Raw genomic sequence first — 22,041 nt, 5'->3', positions numbered from 1 at the left:
ACAAAGCTTCTCCTTGAAAAATGGGCAAATACAGAGGACTCTGCCCAGAAATGGTATAAATTATGACAGATGACGTTCTTTATGCATTTTTCCCTGGCTTTAAGAATTACTAGCTCTTCCAATAATGAGAAAAGAAGAAGGGAGTTTTTAGAGCATCAAGGAACTGCAAATCCTGCACTCTTATCTCAAAAAAAAGACATCGCTGCATGCCCTGTCCAGCTATGTTGAGACATATGTGAAGCCAACACCATCCCTATCTTCAGGATTCTGTCATCTAAACCATTTTTCACACACAGTTTTTACGCCCACAAAAAGTAAAACTAGCTGAAAAATTGCTATGGCTAAATGCGCACAATCCTCCACTGTGTATGAAGTTAATAGTATATTAAGATGTTGATGCTTCTCTTTACACACAAGGAACAACAAAAGGAAGTATCAGTTTAGCCAAATCAGTTTTCAACTTAAAGCAGCACAAGTAAACATACACACATACCACTAAAAACATGGACAAGTCTCAACAAGATCAGAAGTGTACTGAGGCTAAGGGGTGAAGATACAGTCAAAATATGGACAAAAACTTAAAAAAAAAAAAAAGTATAAACATTTTCAATGCTTCCCAACTTTCCCCTCAATTTGTATCTTTTATGGTCTAGCTTGGTAAGCATCATGCTAGAATTGAGTCTTGAGCAAAGAGCAAAGAATTAAAAACAGTAGATGGAAAGGGCTTTAAGAAACAGTTTGAGTGAGATACTTAATATGCAAGCCTTGTGACATTGCCCCAACTTGGAAGCATCTACAAACAGCACAATCTCCTACTTCTGGTGACAGAATTCAAGGGAAGCTGCGTTAAAAAAAATTTTCAAGATTGTGTTACCATGTGAAAAGGGCTTGCAGGAGAGAGGAGTGTCAAAACAGCAGATCATTTTGAGTCTGGAACAAGGCTAGATACCATTGATTAGTTTGCCTCTATGCAAAGCAACAACTCCTACAGTTCCCAGCAATGATAACATGCCAAACAATGCCTGCAGAAACTCAGCAGGAGCTGAAAACAGCTGCCTTGTACAGAGAGAAGATACTGCCCTGATTAACTGGAAAAAATAAATAAATAAATAAATAATGGATCGGTGGGAGAAGACAGCTATTTTTCAGCTGCCTGGCTGCAAGAGTCTTGGTCCTGAAGAAACACTTGACTATTACTGGAAAAATGAAAGCTGTGAAGTAGGTAAATATGCAAAGAGCTATACAGAAATCCACATTTTATAAAATGGAAACAGAGTTAACTCAGTTTTTTAGAATCACTGCTTTAGACACTTCATTACTATCATGTTTCCCCTATTCAGTCTTTAAGTAGATAGGAACCTCCCTGGTTTCCACTAATACTGTTTTCTTTGACTTTAGTGTCCTTGACAAATTCTCCCAGAATTGTAAACTGCTTTCTACATCTTATCAGAAGAGAAAGCTGGCTGGGAAAGTTACAATTGCATTCATTTCTTGTGTACAGTTTGTTTCAAAAGGGGTTCAAACACATTATCTACTGTGCCTTCCTTAAATACACTTCTTGAATTGAGCTACTTGCATATTAGGGGAAAAAAGCAGCTGACCTTATTTGGGACTTTGTAGCATAAAGAAGAGCTATGGCTAGACACCGTAAGGCAGACAAGTAGTAAACTTTATTATCTCCTCAGCTGACTATAGAGAAACAGCCACCTACTCAATATACGTAAAATAAACAAGGAAATTATAAAGCAGTATTTAAAAATACCTGAAAATATTTCAGAAACCACTCTTGTTAAAAGCTGAGCAGATGCAAGCCCTAAAGGCCTCAATTTTAAATGGTAATGCCAGTAAGTTCACACTTCCAAATATCAAAAAGCAGCATAGTTAAAAAAGCATAAGACTGAAGCCAGAAATACCAGAAAAAGCAGAAAACTCTACTTGTACACATCTTTTACTTTTTTCAGCAAAAACTGATTTCTGTTCAGCTTCCTTTGCTTATTTTATCTTACTAAGTCTCCATTTCACACCATCTTTGCATCCCACCACAAATATCTGCAGAAACACCTTACTGATAAAAATCTATCTTCATAAAGCTGACAATATGACAGCTTCTCTACTATGGTAATTTTTATATACTGAGTAGAGCATTTATGAACTATAAGAAAATTTAGTTAAGTTTTGGATCATGCAAAGCACCGGATGTTTTCTCTCCCCCGTCTATATTCCAAAGGGTTCTTTTGTTTCAAAACTCAAAACAAAGTTACTCCAAAACCCCATCAAAACCTATTAAAAGTAGTGGGGGAAGGAACTGCCATAGCTGGGTGTGCAGGCTCTTCAACTTACATACTATACAAGCTCTAGAGATAAGTGTGTGAATTCTTAACAGTCATTTTGAGAAAAGCTCTTCTGATGCTGTGCTTGTCACCTGGATCACCAGTTCTTCCTTGTGACCTTTTTAAACTTAGAAAGTGGTTCTGAGAAAATCCATGACTCTCACTTGCTGAGATAAGCGAGGTAAGCAAGACAAGCAATGAGATGAAATGAGTCACCTACACCAGCCGTATGGGCTAGAGTACATCCACTACCATAAACTTAACTGCGTATTCCAGCTTTTATTTGTCAGTTATTATAAAACAACATCATGCACAAGATTTCAAACACCTCACATATACAGATGTATGTATGTGCACTCATTAACACTAAAGAGAGGCAAAGAACCCACCTATGTCTAGACACAAATACCTGTAACAAACTGGTCAGATGTCTTTGCCAGGACTTCAAAATGAGTGAATGAAAAGAAAGAGCTGAAGAAGAAAGACAAGCTAAGCAGGGTATTTTGTGAAACATGCACAGATACTGAGATCTCTACAGTGTATTTTAAACCTTCAGCAAACATGTGCCAAGAAGAAAACCAAAATGAATTAACATACATGCTTTGGAATAGGTCAATGAAATATGTCCACACAAGCTTTATTAATGCAATCACAAGTTCAGTGAAGCCAAATGGACATCTCGAACCATAAACAGAATAATAAGAAACACTGTCATATCCAGTTAAAACAGATTTGCAAACAATAGGCAACTTAACTAATGAGAAACATGAATGTAACTTACAAGCTAGAGAGCCTCAAGGTAAGAACAGCCCCCAAAAGCTCTCCACAAATTGAAAGACCTAAACCAACAGACTATACTATCAAGAAGAAGTTTATTACATGTCAAAAATTAATCTCTACATGAACATAAGGAAAAGAAAACATACCTTCCCAGCTAAGGAAAGATGTCAATGCTGCAGACCACATCATAAACCCATGTCATGCCAGAGGGACTTCCAAGAAGACAGAAATCCCCAACCAAGCAAACAACAACAACAAAACCCTAAGTAAATTTGGTGGCAAGTAGAGGAAATAGCATACAGCTTGTTTTTATTTAAACTATTTTTCTGTATGCCCTAAGCGCATACTTGCATCTGCATTGCCAACAGTATTGAGAACATTTAAATAGAAACTTTACTTTTAAAATGCAGTAACATCACATTAGAAAGAAGCCTAAAATTTTAGCAAAAGCAAAGCACAAGCAGCTGTAAATGCAAAAGCATACATCAATTGCTATACCTTTCATTCACAACTTTTTAAAATAACCTCACGCGAAGAAAATTTCTTCCCTTACACTTTTCCACTATCACATACAATAACCAGCACCTCATACATTTTTGTGCCTTCTTTAGCTTAGCAGTAAGTTAAAAAGCAGTGGAAAAATTATTACCAAGCACTACAGCCTGGACACAAGCAAACACAGGATTACTTGGGCCCCAAACCAGTTATACACAAACTCTTTGAGCAACCCCCACATTGGTGCTCCATGGTCAGGAACAGAGAACTACAGAAGAGTTTGCTTCTTATTTCTTGAAAAAAATTAAAAGCAAAAAATTCCCTGGTGTGATCATGGGATAAAGATGTCCCATTTCGTCTAGCAATTCCTCTAGAATCAATCACAGCTGCGCTTTTACTCTGCTCTCCCTGGGGATGTCACAAGAAGGATAAAAGAGAATAACCAAACCAACGTCATCCTTTGCTGGCTGACTGCTCTATTACAGCAAAGAAAGTTTCTCAATGGTTTCAGCAAAGATTGAATAGAAAATACACAGAATGGCACTCGATTCCAATTTCTCTCATCTCTCTGCATTGCACTGAAACATGTGCAACAGGGATATCTAAAAATTATTTGCAGAATTTGAAAAGATTAGTAGAGAAGCTACAGAGCAGCCCATGAAAAGACATGGCTGAAATGGAAACTATAACACCAGAGAAATGTTGCATTCCTCAAGAATTTTTATGTAAATATTTGCATTATATTATAAACATCTACACAAAACTTAAAATGTACTGATGACGTGAAGGTGAGGCACCATCACCCTGAGGCACAGGGGAGGAGCAAGGTACCATACAGAAAGAAATGGAACTGAAATAAAGGAAACAGGATGAAATTCCATAGAGCAAAATACAAGCTTGAACACTGCGGCAAGGACTTCTGTTAGAAACCAGAATTTCATAATGAAAATGACTGCAGATGGGAATTAACTGATCACAAAATGGCTACAAGCCACTATCATCAGCCAAAAACAAAGAGACGAAAACTTTTCAGCAGTGAGATTTAAAAAACAAAACAAAAAAAAAAACAACCAACCAAAAAACCGCCAAACAAACAAAAAAACCCCACACACCCAAACCAACCGATTTTGGATGTTCTTTCAATTCTTTTTATAATTTTTTATACATAGACACACACACACACACAAATGTTCTAACATCTTCAAGCTCATGTAGAAGTTAATACTGTCAGGTTCATTCATTCTGAATAGTCTTTAATTTTGAAAGCAGATACACAGAAATCAATTAAATTATTCAAAGCAAAGCATTTATTCAGTATGAGTAAAAGTAGAAGGTGCAAGGAAAGCTGTATTATATGGCTTATATTGAAAGACTGATTTAAAACAGCTTTTTAGTCCACACAACAGAGAACATTTACTGGTATCTTCTGCATTTTTTTTGTTTTCATATAATGCATGAAAAACATGAAGAATGAAGTAAAAATAAGCCTAAGCATGATCATGGGAAAACAGCAAAAATTATACAGATTTTTTGATAGCATGGCTCATTAGTATAGAAAAAACTAAAATTATTAAAATAATCTACCAGACACGATTAAATACAACTAAAAAAATATAGCTACACGAGGTAAAAACAATGTGAAATATGTCTCTTCATCATTTCAAAATGCTATCAGAATATGACACCAGAAGCAGTCTGTCCTTTTCAAAGAAACCTAGTTTTGCAAATACATTACTATTTCAAATTAAAAGACTAAATATTTATATATCGATATTTAAAGTAACAACATAGGCTTTGTGGTAAACAGTAGTTTTCCTATACTAACCTGCTTTTTTAAACTGGTATGAAAGTAATTGACCTTTTTTTTTTTTTTACTATATTTGAGTCATATAACTTCAGAATATAAACTGGCAAAATAAGTATTTCCTCTACCTAGCAGGGCATTTGCTAATTTGAACTCAACTTTTCTCATGTCTGTATTTTGTTTTGGTCAGTCCGGTACTTCCTACATTCTAGTTAACTCAGAACTAAATTAATGATATATTCCAATCAAATCCATAAGCCTTTTTAATAAATTGCAACAGTAGATTTTATCATGGAGACCTGACCAAAGAAACCTTATTATAAATGTGAGCTCAGAGATCTGTATGTGGATTTTTGATCATTATTTGTATTGCAGAAGTCTACTATCTTTTTTTCAACCCCACCCCATATCTTCTTACTGGCTTCAGCATTCAAGTCTTTTTACTCACTTCTGTGCTCCCTGAGACAACAGCTTTGTCCACGTTCACCGATAGCTGCTCTTCAGTCTGGCAGACTCCCAATGACCACTCCGCACAGCGGTGATGAGCCCAGCAATGACCTAATGCATTATGAAAGAAAAAGAGCTTTGGTTGTACAACTCTGCCAAGCACTTCCTGTAAGCATGGAACTTAGTTCTAGTAGTAAATACCTGCCAGATAGAATGAATAGTCTCTCTTCCTCCTGTTTTTCTTGTTGCAACATTTAATGCCCTTATTATCATATGCTGAACACATTGCAGTTACTATCAGACACTAAACATACTGCAGTTTTCTTTTACACATAACACACCTTCCTCTTAATTTCAGCACACCCTGTGTATCTGTTTCTAATTTTCAGATGCCTGATCATGTAATCTTAACAGTGGGGTTTGCATGATTCTACATGCAATGTTTGTGTGAGACACACACACAGTTACATTTGATGTTATATTTCACTGCAGATAACATTTGCCTAAGTATGTACTCTTAACTTATGATTCCCAAGGACTGGATACAGATCTGTATGTTCATGTAGAACACGCTCACATGATGCTTTAGAATTCTACACAAAACTTTTAAAAGCTCAAAATACAGCATGAACAGAAACACCATATAAATGACAGAGAAAACTGTGTCAATGCAACAAACAGACTATAAATGTGCAATTAGAAATGTTTATCTATATAACAAAAAAATTCAGAATTTGCAGAATTCAACAGGTATCTCTTAAAAGAAGTTTCTAATTCAGTTCTGGGAAAAACAATGTAAACGATGCATACTTCTGAAGGAATTCTATGACAGCTTTATACCAGATTAGACATGATGCTTTACATTAGCTGTTGAGATTAGGTACTTGGTCAACTTAATCATTCAGCAACAAAAAAACTACCCCAAAAATCTATGGAAGGGCTTGGGAAGAGCAGTCTACAAATAATAACAACTTTTAAAATTTAGATTGATAAACCTCTCGCCCATCCACACACACTATGGTATAACTATTTAAAACAAACCATTAAATTTTATTTTTTGTTTTTAATTAGACTTTGAAATTAGTTTCCACACTCATGAAAGAATGACATTTATATTATTGCACAAATATATTTCCATTATTGAGGCAAAATACGTGAGTGGACTACCGACATCAAAGCATTTGGACATAGATGCTTTCTGAAAAAGTAATTCATAACTGAGTAAAAAGAGAAGTTCCATTAAAATGAAAGAGCAGATGACAAACCAGTTTTCTGACAGAAAACCTGCAGATACCAGAAACATGCAAGTGTATTACGCCTCTATTGTTCTAGCAATACTGCTCTTTTAAATTTTCTGTTCCATTATTTCCGATAGCCCCGCATTAGCAGCAGGAGATTAGGTAAGGCTACAGGATTAGGACTTTAAGAATTATATTAAGCTGTGTCTCATTTCTTTTTCCTTTTCTCCCCAAAACAGAATCATGATACTGAAGATATTACTACCTGAACATCAGTTCAGCAGTAGATTACAAGAATTTCCCCATACAAAGCTGACAACGAAATCTGTCCAGTACTTGAAGAGGAGACTATACAAAAACACCACATAACATTGGCAAAAGCTACAAAAGCATCATCAAACACTTGACAAACACCAGAGCACAGAAAACCAACAGCTGAAAAACTTCACTTGCTGTTGTTGTAGCTACTGTAGTACTACTGGACAGGAAAAAAGGAGGATAGCAACACATCTTACCTGTTGGCTCAAATAAGGCTTGAACATCAATGTCATCTGGTAAGCCAACTAAACTGAGTTCATCCCAGAATTTGACAACCTGATCGTCAGAAGCAGTTTGGGTGCTTACACTTGTACATGATGCTATACTCGATCGAGATCTGTATTGGGGAGCAGAAAAACAAACTTAGAAGTGACCACATTCTTTGTTCAATTAGCTAGATACTTGTCAATGATCCAAAACTCAGAGAAAGTGAATACAAATTTTTCCGACATGATAAAATACAAATCAACGTGAACAAGTCTTTCTTCCTCATACCTTAGCCCAGTATTTTTCCCAATAACGAAGTTTTCACTTAAGGCTGCTATTCAATAGACAAAAAAAGTGCTTGGTAAAATGCCCCTTTCCCTAGCCTGCTCTCTTCCAATTCTTCAGGACACACATGCTTCCTTTTTTAAAGTCCACTTCTGTTTGATATTAAAACTTGCCCAACCCTAGGAATAGAGAATTAGGTAACAGCAAGCAGTCTGTGTTACTCTGGGGAAGAAGAGATGTAGAAGGAAGAAAAGAGAGCGGTCTAAGTGGTGAGCACCAGCTGCAGCTTTCATATGGCCCTCTCCGGGCAGTCTTAACAGCTGGTCCAGGGTACAGCATTAACAGTATCCTCAAAGGAGACTGCCACAGCCAGAAGTAAGGTGCCTAGATAAAATACAGCAACTGTGGGGGGAAGGCAGAAAAAAAGACCAGGACTGAAAAGCTGCTTGGAAATAAGTATCTTTATACAATGCCATCATGATGTTTAAAAAAAAAAAAAGGGGGGGGGAGCGCAGGAGGAAAGGAGGGGGACACAGACAACACTGAAAAATGCAGTGATATAAAGACTACTATATTGTGTTGACATGGGAGGATCTAGCTGACCACCTTATTAATTTGTTCCCAAATTCTAATCTCAACAGAAAACAATTAATAAAACTCAGATTACTCCATTAAAAAAAGAAGCCATGACTCCTCCTCCTTTATTTCCTACGGGCAAAAAACTATCTTGGACACCTAAGGATGTGCATTACGCTTACTGATAAAAGAGACCTGATCACTGATGCTTCTTCAACAGTTGGCAGGAAATGCAGTGCTGTGTTTTCTATTAAGGTTCTTTGAACTTCTCCCCCATTAATAAAACTCAAACATACGCATCTACTGTTACTTCTAAGTTTCTAGAGTTGAGACACCACAAAACCACCTCTCTTTCCTGACTGCTCTCCTGCTTACAACCTGTAAAAAAAGACACTGAGAAACGACCTACCACCCATAAGCCAAGAGGTACAGTAAGCACTGGAATTTTAACCTGCAATAACTGCCTTCCTGAAAACCATGCCTGCTTTACTTCAGCAATAACATTCAGAAATACATGAAAAAAAACTTAGCTTATGGGGAAAAGAGTTACATCCCTCTTGCACCACCCAAGAAATATTAAAGGTTTTGAATTATGACACGGTATCTTCACGACCTGCATCATGACAGAAGCTGAACATCAAAAAACCCCCCAAACCTCTTAACTCTGACACTATCAACATTAAGACCCCCCTTAATATATTAGGCATTACACTAACCCATCCTGTTCAACAAAGCTGGCTCCTGAACAGTGCCCATGCCCAGTGCAGCCACCTCTAACATTAAAACTGCTACTTAAAACACAGGAGTTTAAAGGAACGTTAGGAAAAAACTAAATCCTAACTGACAAGGCATTCTTATTAATATGAAAGCTTTCTCGCAAGATCAAACCAATCCATTTAAAGAACATCCCAATTTACTCTGCCATTTCACCCTGAACAGAAACACTTTCCCCCCCATCCCGATCTTTTGTACTCAGCCTTTTTGTAAATAGTATTTCATACGCCTATAAAAGAGAGTAACTGTCTGAGGGGAGGGGGTTAATTTTATTAGCTTTAAGACAAGCAACTTCTCTCTACCGGCATTACACAAGGCGCATTTTTACAACACCGACGTAATTATATAAACGTATGCCGTGTACCTGAGCAACACGGGCAAGCGTAACACACGCTGAACAGCTTCTCCAGCAGTAAGCACAGCCCAAGCGCGGAACACTGACACGTTTGAAACGTTAAGCTTAGGCGAGCTCGCTGAACGCGCGTTAATTAATTAATTTGGGGGTGTATTTCGGTCAGATTCGCAGAGCACCAGCCCTGCCCTGCCCGCCACGCCGCAGCCCCTCAGGCGGCCGCGGCCCCTCCGGCGGGCTCCGCCTCACGGGCGGGCGGGCGGGCGGGCGCGGCCGCCGCCTCCCCCGTTATTGTTCCCCTTCCTCGGCCGGGCCCCGCGGGCTGGCGGCGGCCCCGCGCCCGCAGCCAACCCCCGGCCTCCGGCGGGGCCCGGGCCGGGCCCGGCGGCCGCCCGCACCTCCCCACCGCCCCGCTCCTCCCCACCGCCCCGCTCCCGAGGCTGCGGACCCGGCTGCCTGAGCGATCCCGCAGGTTGGCAAGGCACGCCGCTGAGTGAAACCGCGCCTAGCCGGTCTGGGTGACACAATCCCTAGAACCGACGGAAAAACTCGCGCGCGGAGAGATTTAAAAACGCCCTTCTCCCATCGGATAGATTTAAAAACGCCCTCCTCGCATCAGTCACATCTTAAGCGCCGTCGCCGGACGCACGGCGTATCGGACGAAACTCCGCTGCGGAGTCGTGCACGTCCCTGCCGTTCCTCAGAATTACGGAAAGGTGGAAGTAACCCGAGAGGAGTCGGGGTTCAGGCTGCCCTTCCGATGGCTACAACCCCACCGGCCACGGGGACCCCGCTTCCGAAGGGGCAGAGACACCCGCCGCGTGCCTGCAACCCTGCTGCCGCCCCTGCGAGAGCCGGCTTCGGAGGGCAAGGGGGAAAAACCTTCAACAAGGTGGGCAGAGGCCTCTCGGCACTCCGGTCTACGGAATACCTGAGGTGTCAGAAGTCCCTTATCTCCTACGCTTGTGCACACTTTTACTTCAACCTCACAAGCGGATCTGTGCTTTACAGTAGCTATGTTTCTTTTCTACCTTCTTCCAGAGTCAAGATGCTCACCGGAGGGGAGAAACCAAACAATCTTTAAAAAGCAGAAGAGACAGCTATTCCTATACTGCTTGCACGTTGGTTTGGTTCCCGCCCCCCCGCCCCAAATGACCCACATTTTCACAAATACAAGTTATTTGCCTACTGCAGTACCCAGTCTCTGTAAAGACGCTTCCTGAACTTCATGCAAAACAAACAAACAAACAAGCACATTTACTGTAGAACAGACTTACTTCTTCTGTCCTCTCTGTTTGCGCGGCACTGAGTTTTGCCTTGGAGTTCTCTCACAAGCTCCATCGGTGCTGTCGCTGGCTTCACTCTTATTTAAAGGCTGGTTTTTCCATGGGATAACATACCCAGGAGTTGGACTGAATAGTTTTAAGTCTCCTTGTCCCAATGAGCTCCGTTCTCCACAGTAACAAAAGGCGCAGAGTTGTTCGCTGTGAAAGGGAAGACAATTACTTCTTTTGGGGGGGGGAAAACAGCAGAGGATACACCATTAAAGAGCAACTTTCATGCCAATTTAACCCTTTATAACAAAACAATTAAAGCTCCCAAGTGCTGTCAGGTATCAGAATTCAGCATTCAGGAATACTATTTCCAGCTAATTTAAAGTTACGTTAAAAGAACTTTTTTGTTCACAGAAGTGCATGATTAACAAAACAAAACAACCCGACATATAATATTCAGATGATTAATATAACCTTTTTGTTAAAAAATTTTGTATCTCTAGAAACAGGCTTGCTAAAAGGCACTGGAAAACAGGGCAAAAAAGAAGAAAAGAATGGGAGGAAGAAATTAATTAACAACTCACACCCATTAAAAGAACTTGGCGTTGCCATCATAAAAAAGGCAAAGCTCTGCCTTTTTGAACACAGAACATTACTGCACATAGACCTTTTTGTAAGCACATACACCTCATGTGTAACACAATGTGCAAATACTATACACCAAAAGGTTTAATGGAACATGGAAAAAAAAAGAATAATGAGAAAATCACAGCAACGGCTACAGTCACACATACAGCATACACAAATCCAAATATCCTCATTTACTTCAATATTTGAAAACAAAATGATACCTGTAAGTTTTACTAAAGGAAATTTATATTTACAGAACTGTGACCGCCACAATATCCCCGTACCATTTGCAATTATGTTTTAACATGCATAACATAGCAACAGCATTGAAATGACAGCTCTGACAGCCCTCCTTGTGTCACATCATATGGAAGCTACTGAAAAATATTTCTATAATAAACATATCCACAAACTTAAAATGTGAACTTCTGCAACTAATGCAGTTTACATTAAAGGAAGGCCATCTAACACATTTTTTTATGCTTAAATGAGCAATTCTGTTTTCTTCATATTTATGCCCTTAAGACCCCAAAAAGATGCCTCAGGGAATCAGGCACTTGGATGGATAGAGGCTTGTTTTTGCCTGGATCCCATTTAAATAGATTTCAGTACATCTCCAATGTGGCACTCTGTGTTGGGTGGGTGAGTGGAGGGAAGTCAGGTGAGAGGAAGAGAAAACCTCAAGGCTAAACTCCTGTATAATATTCACTAAATCCTGGGGGGAAAAAATAAGGAGCGCCGGTGCTTTTCAGCCAGGTGAGGCAAGAGCAGCAACAGAAAAAGGTGAAAATAGAAAAGGAAGTTCCAGATCAGAACAGAAGACCCTGAGAATCCAGCAAAGCCCCTTAGATTTGGTTTAACATACTCTGGGATGGGTGTCTTTGACCTCACCATAGAGCACCACTGGGGGGGGGGGGGGGGTAAAGAAAATACAAGTGGGTACGTAAAATGCCTTTGAACTGCTCTACTATTACAGTACTCATAATACCAGACAGTCAGATGCTAAGGAAGGGAGCAGCATGTCACAAGCCCAAAATGAAGCCTAGAATGAAGCCAAATACTTTTACTTATGCTCTATAAGTAGGATTGCACTTTCCTTAAGGCAGACAGACCTTTGGGGACATGCAGGTTGTTGGGCAGGTAAAATAGGTCCCGTTCATGGTACTCAAAATAAGACCCTACCATAGTACTCTTAGGAAACATTCATCCTCATAGTCATGGCCTTGGTCGCACAGCCCTCACCAATCCTGCCTGAACATGGGACCAGTGTGAGCCAGCGCAACCCCCAGAGCTTACGGTAAAACATCTGACACATTCCAGAAATCTTGAGAAAAAGGTATCCAAAGATAAAAAGATGCAAAGAAAATACGGATAAACGTAGCATAAGAATGGACAAAAATGAATAGTTACAGCTAAACAGTACATATGTCTATTCTAAAGCTAGTTTTCCATGTGATAGAGCAACAAATACATTATTATTTGTATGTCAGTGAATATAACCACTAGACTACCAGTGAAACCTGATCTGGCCTTGCAGGCAGTTTGTAAGAAGGGAAAGCAAAGCTATTTATGCTAGTTGAGACTAGAGAGACTTGTGAGGAGACTTAAGAGATTTAAATAGGCAGCACCACAGTATATAAATCACACTACTTACAAACACAAGATTATCCACAGTGGAATAAATAATTATTCATACATCCTGTTAGGACAGACTATCACTGCTCATTAAAAGACTGGAGGATAATTATGACTAAATAAACAAAGCTCCTTAAAGTGAAGTCGTAGCAAATATGCAATAATGTTAAAGTTTATAAAAGAGAAATAAGAAACTAATTAAAAAAAAATACTAACTTTTAAAGCAGTATTATTTGAAAAAGGAATACAGGGGTAAAGCAGATATTTCTGGAGCCTGGAAGGCAGCTCCGGTATCACAACTTCCAGCAGTAGCTTTCTGCAGGCAGAGTGAAGTGAAACAACAGGAGCAGCGAGTTTCACAGCTACTCTGCAGCGTGGTGCGGACAGCTGTGAACCTGTCAAGAATCATATGGTTTGTGCTACTGCTCCTGCTCCAGCAAAGCTGGGGACCGCAGCTGAAGCAAGCGCTCCAGCACTCACCGCGGGGAGGGGGCTGGGGGAACCCTTTGCTGAGGGCTCACGAACACGCAGATGCAGAAGTTAAAGACAGGAGCAGCAGAACATTCCCAGACCACTGCCAAGAGGCTGTGGGGATGAGATAGAGGGGAGGGATTATAAAATGGGGGGAAAAAAGGTTTCACGCTTTCCGGGGAGGATAAGCAGAGGAGCTTCAAATTTATCAGGCACTCAAATACCTAGCAACAACCAGCGGCAGTGTATGCCCTGCCTAGCATCTGGATGCTCGAGAGACCCTCCGCAGGAAAGCCACGGTCGTCCGCTTCCCAACAAGTCACGTTGCTGATTTGTCATGCAGTACAAAGTGGCCAGTTCCATCACGTTAGCCTTTTAGGTTTAAGTGCTCAGTAAATATTTTAAGTTATGTCTGTATGGGCAGAAGGTAGAGTTTTTTATTCCCATCATCTGAGGATTGCAAAAAGTACTTACAAATCTACCTTCCATATGTCAATATGCAATTAGAGGATCTAAATCTGTGATGCAAGAAGAGCTCTCATATTGAAGATAACGAAATTGAGATACTGGCAACTCTTAAGATCAAATCCTCGATCTGTTATCATAATTAGCATATTTTCAGAACAGGCTAATTCAAAATGGGATAACAAGCAAGAGACGATGTGTCACATATCTTTTTATAAGCTACTAAGGAAAAAAAGAAAGAGAAAGCTCATATCTATGATGCTCCAAACCAAAATATAAATTCATCATTATTTGTAACGTCAACTTAATTCCAATTTTCCCAGAACAAATGCTACCTTTTTATATAGGTTTAAAATTCCACAGGTTGTTTATTACCAGTAGGTGCTTATATACCTCACCTCATCCCAAAGGATTTCATACATCTGTACGCACACAAATCTTAACACATAATGCAGAGGAGAAAGTATGTTCAGAACAAACCAGACATTCAGTTGGATTTAGGGGATACAGTAAAAGGCAGTAAGGCTAATAATGTCTGAAGCTAATGTCTGTTCCTACTAACCCATGATAGGAGATGCAGACTTGGATCTTGTTAGAAAGATGCCCTTTCTAACAAGAAACAGGTAGATCTCAGCACGCTGCTGCAGCCATTTTCTTCTACAAGTTCTTATTGAGTTGGCTGGTCAGTGCCTCTTCCTCACGCAGAATTTACTCAATCCACTGACATGAATCTAAGATGCTACAATCCTCCCCAGTCCACATCCCGACAAAGGAAAACAAAATGCCCTCCAGCCAGTTAATCCCAGCGGAACGGAGAAGAACAGTCACTATTTCCTCTACTTGACCAATGACATACAGTCATTAGGACTCATCCTAAAACACAGACTTTCCCATTGAAAGGAGTTCATTTCAACACATGCGGTATTGGGCAACTAGTTGCACAATACTAAATTGCAACCAGAGAAGGAGAAACATCTTCTGGTTTGCTTGCAAATACTCAGTCAGAGAATTAAGGTAAGATTGACAGTCCCCAAAGCTTTTTTTAACAGAATTAAGGCTGACCATCGGGATTACCAACACTTCAAGCACATCAAGTGCCACTGTAGTTATACTCCCAAAGAGTAAGCAGAAGCCCCTCCTGGGTCCTTCTGAGTTGGGAAATAGCACTGGGCTATCCTGTGTCGGCCAAGGCTCCTTGATAATAAGCAGATGTGCACACTAACTGATGTAAACATGTTTTGTTTATGCAGTGTCCCCTATCTCACTGATCTACACTTGTGTCTGCGTGAGTATTGTGCTGTGCAGCTGGTGGAAATCTTCAGATTGGTCCACGTGAGTTCGTGTGACCCTCAACAGTATCAGATGTGACCTCTCACCCTCCTGCCTATTTTTCATACCTGGGTAGAAGACACAACAGTCTGCAATCATATGGGGCACTGCCATCCACCCGCAACTCTGTGTATACAGCTGGGGAAATAAAATTCCATTCCTCATTTTCAAAGGAATAACCTCCTTCCATATCTCCAGGATCCCCATACGGCTGAATGCCAAGGAAGACAGCAAGTGCCCTATGTTGAGCATGTCTATCAGTAAGATGCTTGAAGTTATACAATCCTTTTAGTACTAAATGGTGAAGGAGGCAGACTAAAGAAAATCCTGCAGCTGCCTGTTCTGCAGAGAGGTGTTAAAGGTCCCCTTCTTTCAGGAGAACATGCATGGGGGAATCTAAGCATCCTACAGAGATGAACAGAAGCTGTTAACAGCAGGAGAAATACAAACTCATGGATTCAGCTCAAGAGATGCTCTCCTCTTACCTCTTCTCAAATCCCTCCCAGCCTACTGTGGGACACCAATTATCAAAGAAGTTTTACTGTGCATTCACCTTTTCAATCAATCTCATTAAAAGCAGAGGTTGTTGTTGCTGTTTAAACAGGAAAAGGCAATGGATTGTATCTGAGAAAACCCAAGGGATGGCAATTCCAGTAACATCCACTAGCTATAACTGCCGCCTTAACATTAAATACTAAGATACAGATGATCACTACTACCATTTGCCATGATAACAATTGCACTAAAGTTAAAAAAAAATTGGAAACCGTAAAAATGAAGACCTATTTCATTCACGCTTTGGTTGAAAAAAGAAGGTGAAGTGGGTATCATTGGATTTTTGCTATGAGTTAGTTTGTTTTTAAAGGAATTATGCAATAATTTTCCTCAGTGTCTGGAAATGCCTTCAGGATGTCTTTCACACACACTTTAGCGTTTTTGAAAGGTGAAACTGAGAAGCATAAAACCTTGGGTTGTGTTGGCAAAGTTGTTACAGAAATTTAAAATGTTTTTAACATCTATTTTTCACAATTAAAATTAAGCTCAGCACAATGAAATGGAGTATTTGGGAGCAAACCAGAACTTCAGAGCATCATTTGTACTGATTACCAAAGCAGACTGATGAGAATTGGCCTTGAGAATTCTTCTCCCACCTAACCCTGTTAGTAGTTTTAACATATGTTAAAAGGCTAAATTAAATGCTACAGGGGACCTGCTATTTATTCAGCTATGCCAAGTTGTGCTAATGTACAAACTACTTTGCCTTCACTCTCATTTTATGTTGTGTTATTTAAAGAGTAAATTGTTTTTCCTCCTTAGTGAAGATGCACCATTGTATCATTTATGTAAATTCAAATCAAGACCCGCAAGCTGCATTTTAAGTGAAAAAAAAAAAAAAGATTTCTGGCTTAAAACAACACTGGGAGTCTGCATCAGTGTGAGTTCTAATATATGCGAGATATTCACAGAGGTGAAGTTATTCTAAAACTCAGGGGTTTAGATTAAGCTTTTCAGCTTTATCTAAATATTCTGTAAATATCTGGACCTCAATAATGAAGAAGCTCGAAAAGAAACTACCAAAGAATACTCATTAGGCGATGCATAAGAACTTCACATTGATACAGGGTTAACAACCCAATAAATCACCCTTCTGAATGAATGATATTAAGGATGGAGAAGGATGAAAGGTCCAACATGGAGATACCACAAAGAGAAAGATGCAAAAATTCTCAGCTGCAAGCTATATTCAAGCTTTTGACATACCAAGTGTTCTCCTTCCAATAGGGAACACTGAAATTTGGAAGTGGTTTAACACTATTACACTGTTATACAGAGTTGGTTTTGAAATGAGCATTTAACTTGTGCAGCACAATTCCTTTAAAAAAAAAGAGAGTGGGAGGGAATTCATATGAATTCAGGTGAAGAATTTTAAAATTTTAAAGTTTGCACAAAGCAATTAAACTGCATTAGACAACAACTGCTTTCCAGTTTTTTCAAACCAGCACAGTTGGAGTTCTACAGCCATATAATCAACTTAATGATACTCTTCTCATTTGAAAGAAAGAAAACATTACTCTCCCAAACACCACCACCAAAACAACACATTTTACTGATAATTCAAAATTTTAAAAATATGAAAATATGCTCTTATTCACGATCAGTATGTGGTGAATATGAGGTGTTTGAATTAATAATTTAAACAAATGTTTAAAGCTCAGTGAGGATTTCACATACCCTAAACACAGGAGGGGTTACAAGAATGCCAGTGCTGAATAAACTGAATTTAGAGGTCTACTCCAAGGCCACCTAGATAGAAATCATTCTTTAATGTCCATCTGAACTGACTCGTACTCTCAAACAAAAATCCCATATAGAATGCAACTGTGAGCATACCTGAAAGGTGATACTTCACACAATTTCGAGAGGTGATTTAATCTCTGAGTGATAAAACCAAAAGAATAAAAAGTACTGTGGCCTACATCTTCGGTGTGCCTTTGTGCCCAGAAAGTATTGTCTGTTCAAGCCAAATTCCCTCTCTTGGCAAATCTACATAGATCACACCAAAACTGCATAAACCTCACAGAGCTGGCAGCACCTTAGGAGGCAACTTCATATGAACACTAAGTAGGGTCTTACTACCTGAAAATTACTGAAATTTAACACATACCAAGTTGGCTTTAAATAGCAGTTTTTCAAGAAAGTTTCATCAAAATTGTTCAGGCGCATCAGGGAATGGAAAAACATGTTGTTCTGCATAATTCAAACTTTGTATTTTTTCTTTGGAAGTACGTTTACAGAAGAGATGAAATACAACAGAGTGGGGCTCTTCAGTCAAAACCGAGCTGGGTCAGATTAAAGGTTCATCCAGCCTCGTATTGTCAATGGTAGAAATAGCATAAGCAGATGCACAAGGGATATTAAAGAGCAGGGCAAACATGATACTACCCATGCCTCCCAGTACTTTCAGTTCAGGGCCTCCCTGTATCAGCTGTGATTCCTATATACTCAGTAATTCTCAGTTTCTCTTTCATGAACTTGCCCAGTCCGCTCTTGACCTCACATAAATTTTCAGCGATCCACAACATCCTTTGGCAAGGATTTCCATGTCACTCTACACAACTATCTGCTGTGCAAAGAATCACCTCCTTTGATTTTGCATCTAACCTTAAAAGTTTCATTTGATGACCCTCAGTTTCTTGCATTAAAGGAAACTGAACAGTCAATACATAGCCACCATCCCCATGCCACCTATGATTTCGAAAGCCTCTTATCTTCCTCCTCCAATCTCTTTTACAGACTGAAGGGTCCTAGCTTACTTAACTGTTCCCCATAGGAAAGCTACGCCATGTCTTTGATCAACCTTTCTGCCGCTCTGTGAAACTTTTTAAGTTTTACTATATTCATTTTTGAAGTCACAGATACACTTTCTGTAACCCTACGAAAATTAGTCCAAACTCGTTTCTCCAAATGTTTCTAACCTCACCAAGCAGACCACATGTGCTTGGGCAAAGCTTTAGCACATCAAAGCTACAAGCTCAAAAATTGTCTCTTCACTAAGCACACTCCATTCTCTCTCAGTCCCTATGTGCAAGCAGACTCCATATGCACCATCCTTACCCCATGAACAAACATCCTTCCAGCAAAGGTTAGAGACACTTGGCTGACAAGGAAAATGAACAAGAAAATGGAGAAAGGGGTGAGAAGAAATATCATGTCACAAACACCTGTCTGGGAGCCACTGGAAATGGAGGGAAGGAAAATGCACATCAGGCAAAGAGCCAAAAAAAAGAAACCACAACAAAGTGGACACTGAGACAATGATTAGAAGTGATGAGCAGGGACCAGGATTAGAAAAGTAAAGAGAACAGGAGGAGTCAACAACATGAAAAAAAGACAAGAATCTGACAAAGAAAGCTGGAGGCAAAAAAAACCCAGAAAATGTGACATTTGGAAGAAATGAGAGGAGATGCTGTACTCACACAACACTGAAACAGAACTTAAGATCCCAGAGTCTTACCTTCGCCTGCAATTAACACGTATCTGTGCAATCCTCTGACAAAGTAGGCATCCCATCCACTTCTGAGCTTGGCCTACATGGGACACTGGGCAACAAGTACTGCTATCAGTCCCTCAGCGTGGTCAGACAGACTGCCAGCCACGAAATCCTGTTCATGGGATGCTTCTGTCTGCCCGACTGCCACCTCTCAGAGGAAAGAAAATCTGTCCGGTCAACAGACCTGACCTGCCAGCGCTAGGCTTGCTGCCCGCCAGCAGTAGGACAGACCCAGGTGGAGACAAGCAGCCTTCGCAGGATGGGAGAGAGACAGAAAAACCGCCTGAAAAACATCTGTGAGAGGCTGAGAACGGGACTCCAGAAACCCGGAGCACCTGCTCACACCGGGCAGGAGACATTTCTGAGTATGGTTTCTGTGGCTGAACCATCTTATGTGACAGATTAATTCAAGGAGCAAAGGCCCATGCAACTTAAAGGTCTAGTCACAAATGTTATTGATCATGGCTGTCAGATCCCACAACGTGCAAGTTGTACGTGAGAGCATTAAACACATTATAGTCACAATGTCCATTGTTCAACCTAAGAAAAAGGCAGGATTAAGGCTGCCTGTGAAACCTTTCTTTGGCCCCACTTGTGCAATACGCCTTCTGTGTTTCAAGAACGATTCAGACCATCTGGAGAGAGCTCAAAACAGCAAAAAGAATCAAAGCTCAAGAAAACATCACCTACAAAGCAAGTATGAACAAATTTGCGATTTCCGTTATGAGGTAAAGGATGCTGGGGAAATAAACTGAGAGCCTTTTGGACAAATCTACCCTTCGTTATCCTTGGCAGATGGTAGAAGTAGTAACGGGATAAACCCAGAATGAGGACAGTGTGGGTTAGATGTGAGGAAAGTGTTTCCAACAATAAAAACAAAGAAAAGACTGGAAGGGACTGTTTAGGGAGGACCTGGAGTTTTTATTATCGGAAGATTTAAGAGCAGTTTATGTAAACTTCTGTCAGGAATGCTAGCTGTAGATATCCACCTTGGAAAAGGAGGTGAACTAGATGACTTCCAAAGGTCCCTTCCTGCCCTATGAATCTGAGGTAGAGTTGCTTTAACAATGATTCGTCATAAAATTCTTCTTGAGACCATATCCCTAGTCAATGCATGAACAGACAGGATGGACAACCAGTAAGTATTTAACTTTTTTTTTTTTTTTTTTTTCCTTTTTCATTTTTCAGTGTGTGGTCTCAGTCTTTACCTACTGACAACATTAAAATTGTGCCCTGCAAGCCAAATCAGTGATTTCACTCTGGGCTAGACTGGTCATTGATATAAGGCTGAAATATTACTTCACTATTATTAAATAATTTATTTTTACAACACGAAGGAATGCTATCTCTACTTTGCAGATGTAGAAGTCAATCATTGACTTCAGAGGAAGATATTGTAAATGCTTACATGGATGTAGATCTGAAAAAGTAAAGGCAAAACTCTGCAATCATTTCAAGTGCCCCGTTTCATGCATAAGGTCCATTCTCTGCAGAAAGAATTCTTGTAGAAAAACATTCATGTAAAACTACAAACTGTATCGTAATACATGTGCAAGAAAAGAAATAATCAGAATTTCAAAATGAGTCTTAATACTGGTATCTCCTAAAATATGTGCTCGACTTTGCAACTTTAACAATTTTTTAAACATATTTTTAATATTAAATATTCTACCTAACTCCCTCCTGCCTAAAGATACAGCTTCTCCTTCCATCACCGCAGTGTTATTCTGTCCACATTATCTAATCTCTCTGCCACTCCACAATTTCTTTTTCCACTGAGTGTTGCAAGTTTTGCAATACTCTTTCTTTGAAGATTAAAAAAAAAAAAAAAAAAAGGAACAAAGATAAAAAAGTTCGCTGCTACTTTCTCACCGTGTTCTTTGTTCCCATAATCAACAGATGTTCACCAACCACTTCTTTTCGGTGGAATAAAGCACCCCAGCTCTCCATCTCCAGACTCCAAATTTAATTTTAGCAGCAGCAACAAAATAAGGGGGAATAGTGCAATTGGTCTGGAATGAAAATTATGTGCTTTGTCCAATTACACATGAAGCAGGAAAGCAGGAAGGTGTGTTGCCAGGGGTTTTTTTGTAGTTTTAGCGACAGTCTCACAAGAGCAGATATTTAGCAGACCAAAGTACCAAAATCAAAAAAGCTGTGTGCAAATCTCAGCTTCTACTTATTTAAGAATGTTCTCTCTTCACGATTATGGCAAAAGGACTGAAAAGGTGCAATTAATGCAATTTACAGTCTCTGAAAGTAGACGGAAAGTAAAATGAATCAAAAGGTGTTTTGTTCTTCTATGAAATTGTGTTTCTAGGCCATTCTTGTTAGCTTTTAATGCTGGGAGTTGACAATGTGGGAAACAGAGGAGGAAGGTAGAAGTGGGCTCTGCTGTAAGTCGCAGCCGGTTTCTGGCTGCTTGCCTGCCTCATGGGCTGCACTTCCCCTGCTCTCTGCAGGCAGCACAAACCAAGGGAGCAGATTCCTTTCGAAGAAGCTGGATTCCACTCAGCCATAAGTCCTGGGCTGACAGAAGCTTCTCACAAGGCTTATAAAAAAAGGGAACAACCAAAGGAA

At 39.8% G+C, this 22,041-nt stretch overlaps 1 protein-coding gene across 13 annotated transcripts in view; it reads right to left on the bottom strand.

Annotated features, from left to right (window-relative positions):
- The window catches only part of KMT2C (lysine methyltransferase 2C), a 201,238-nt gene that overhangs the window by 113,797 nt on the left and 65,400 nt on the right, over positions 1 to 22,041 (bottom strand). For all 13 annotated transcript variants that reach the window (XM_030008068.2, XM_041122094.1, XM_041122098.1 and 10 more), the window contains 3 exons: positions 10,884 to 11,090; positions 7,610 to 7,749; positions 5,858 to 5,967 (listed from right to left, as the gene is read on the bottom strand). In XM_030008068.2, coding sequence (XP_029863928.1) covers positions 5,858 to 5,967; positions 7,610 to 7,749; positions 10,884 to 11,090 — 457 coding nt within the window. The remainder of the gene's footprint in view (positions 1 to 5,857; positions 5,968 to 7,609; positions 7,750 to 10,883; positions 11,091 to 22,041) is intronic.

This window comes from Aquila chrysaetos, chromosome 3, assembly GCF_900496995.4.
Source record: "Aquila chrysaetos chrysaetos chromosome 3, bAquChr1.4, whole genome shotgun sequence".
NCBI classification, from domain to species: Eukaryota; Metazoa; Chordata; class Aves; order Accipitriformes; family Accipitridae; genus Aquila; species Aquila chrysaetos.
Note: the sequence above shows the minus strand (reverse complement) of the source record. Positions and strands in the feature narration are given on the sequence as shown.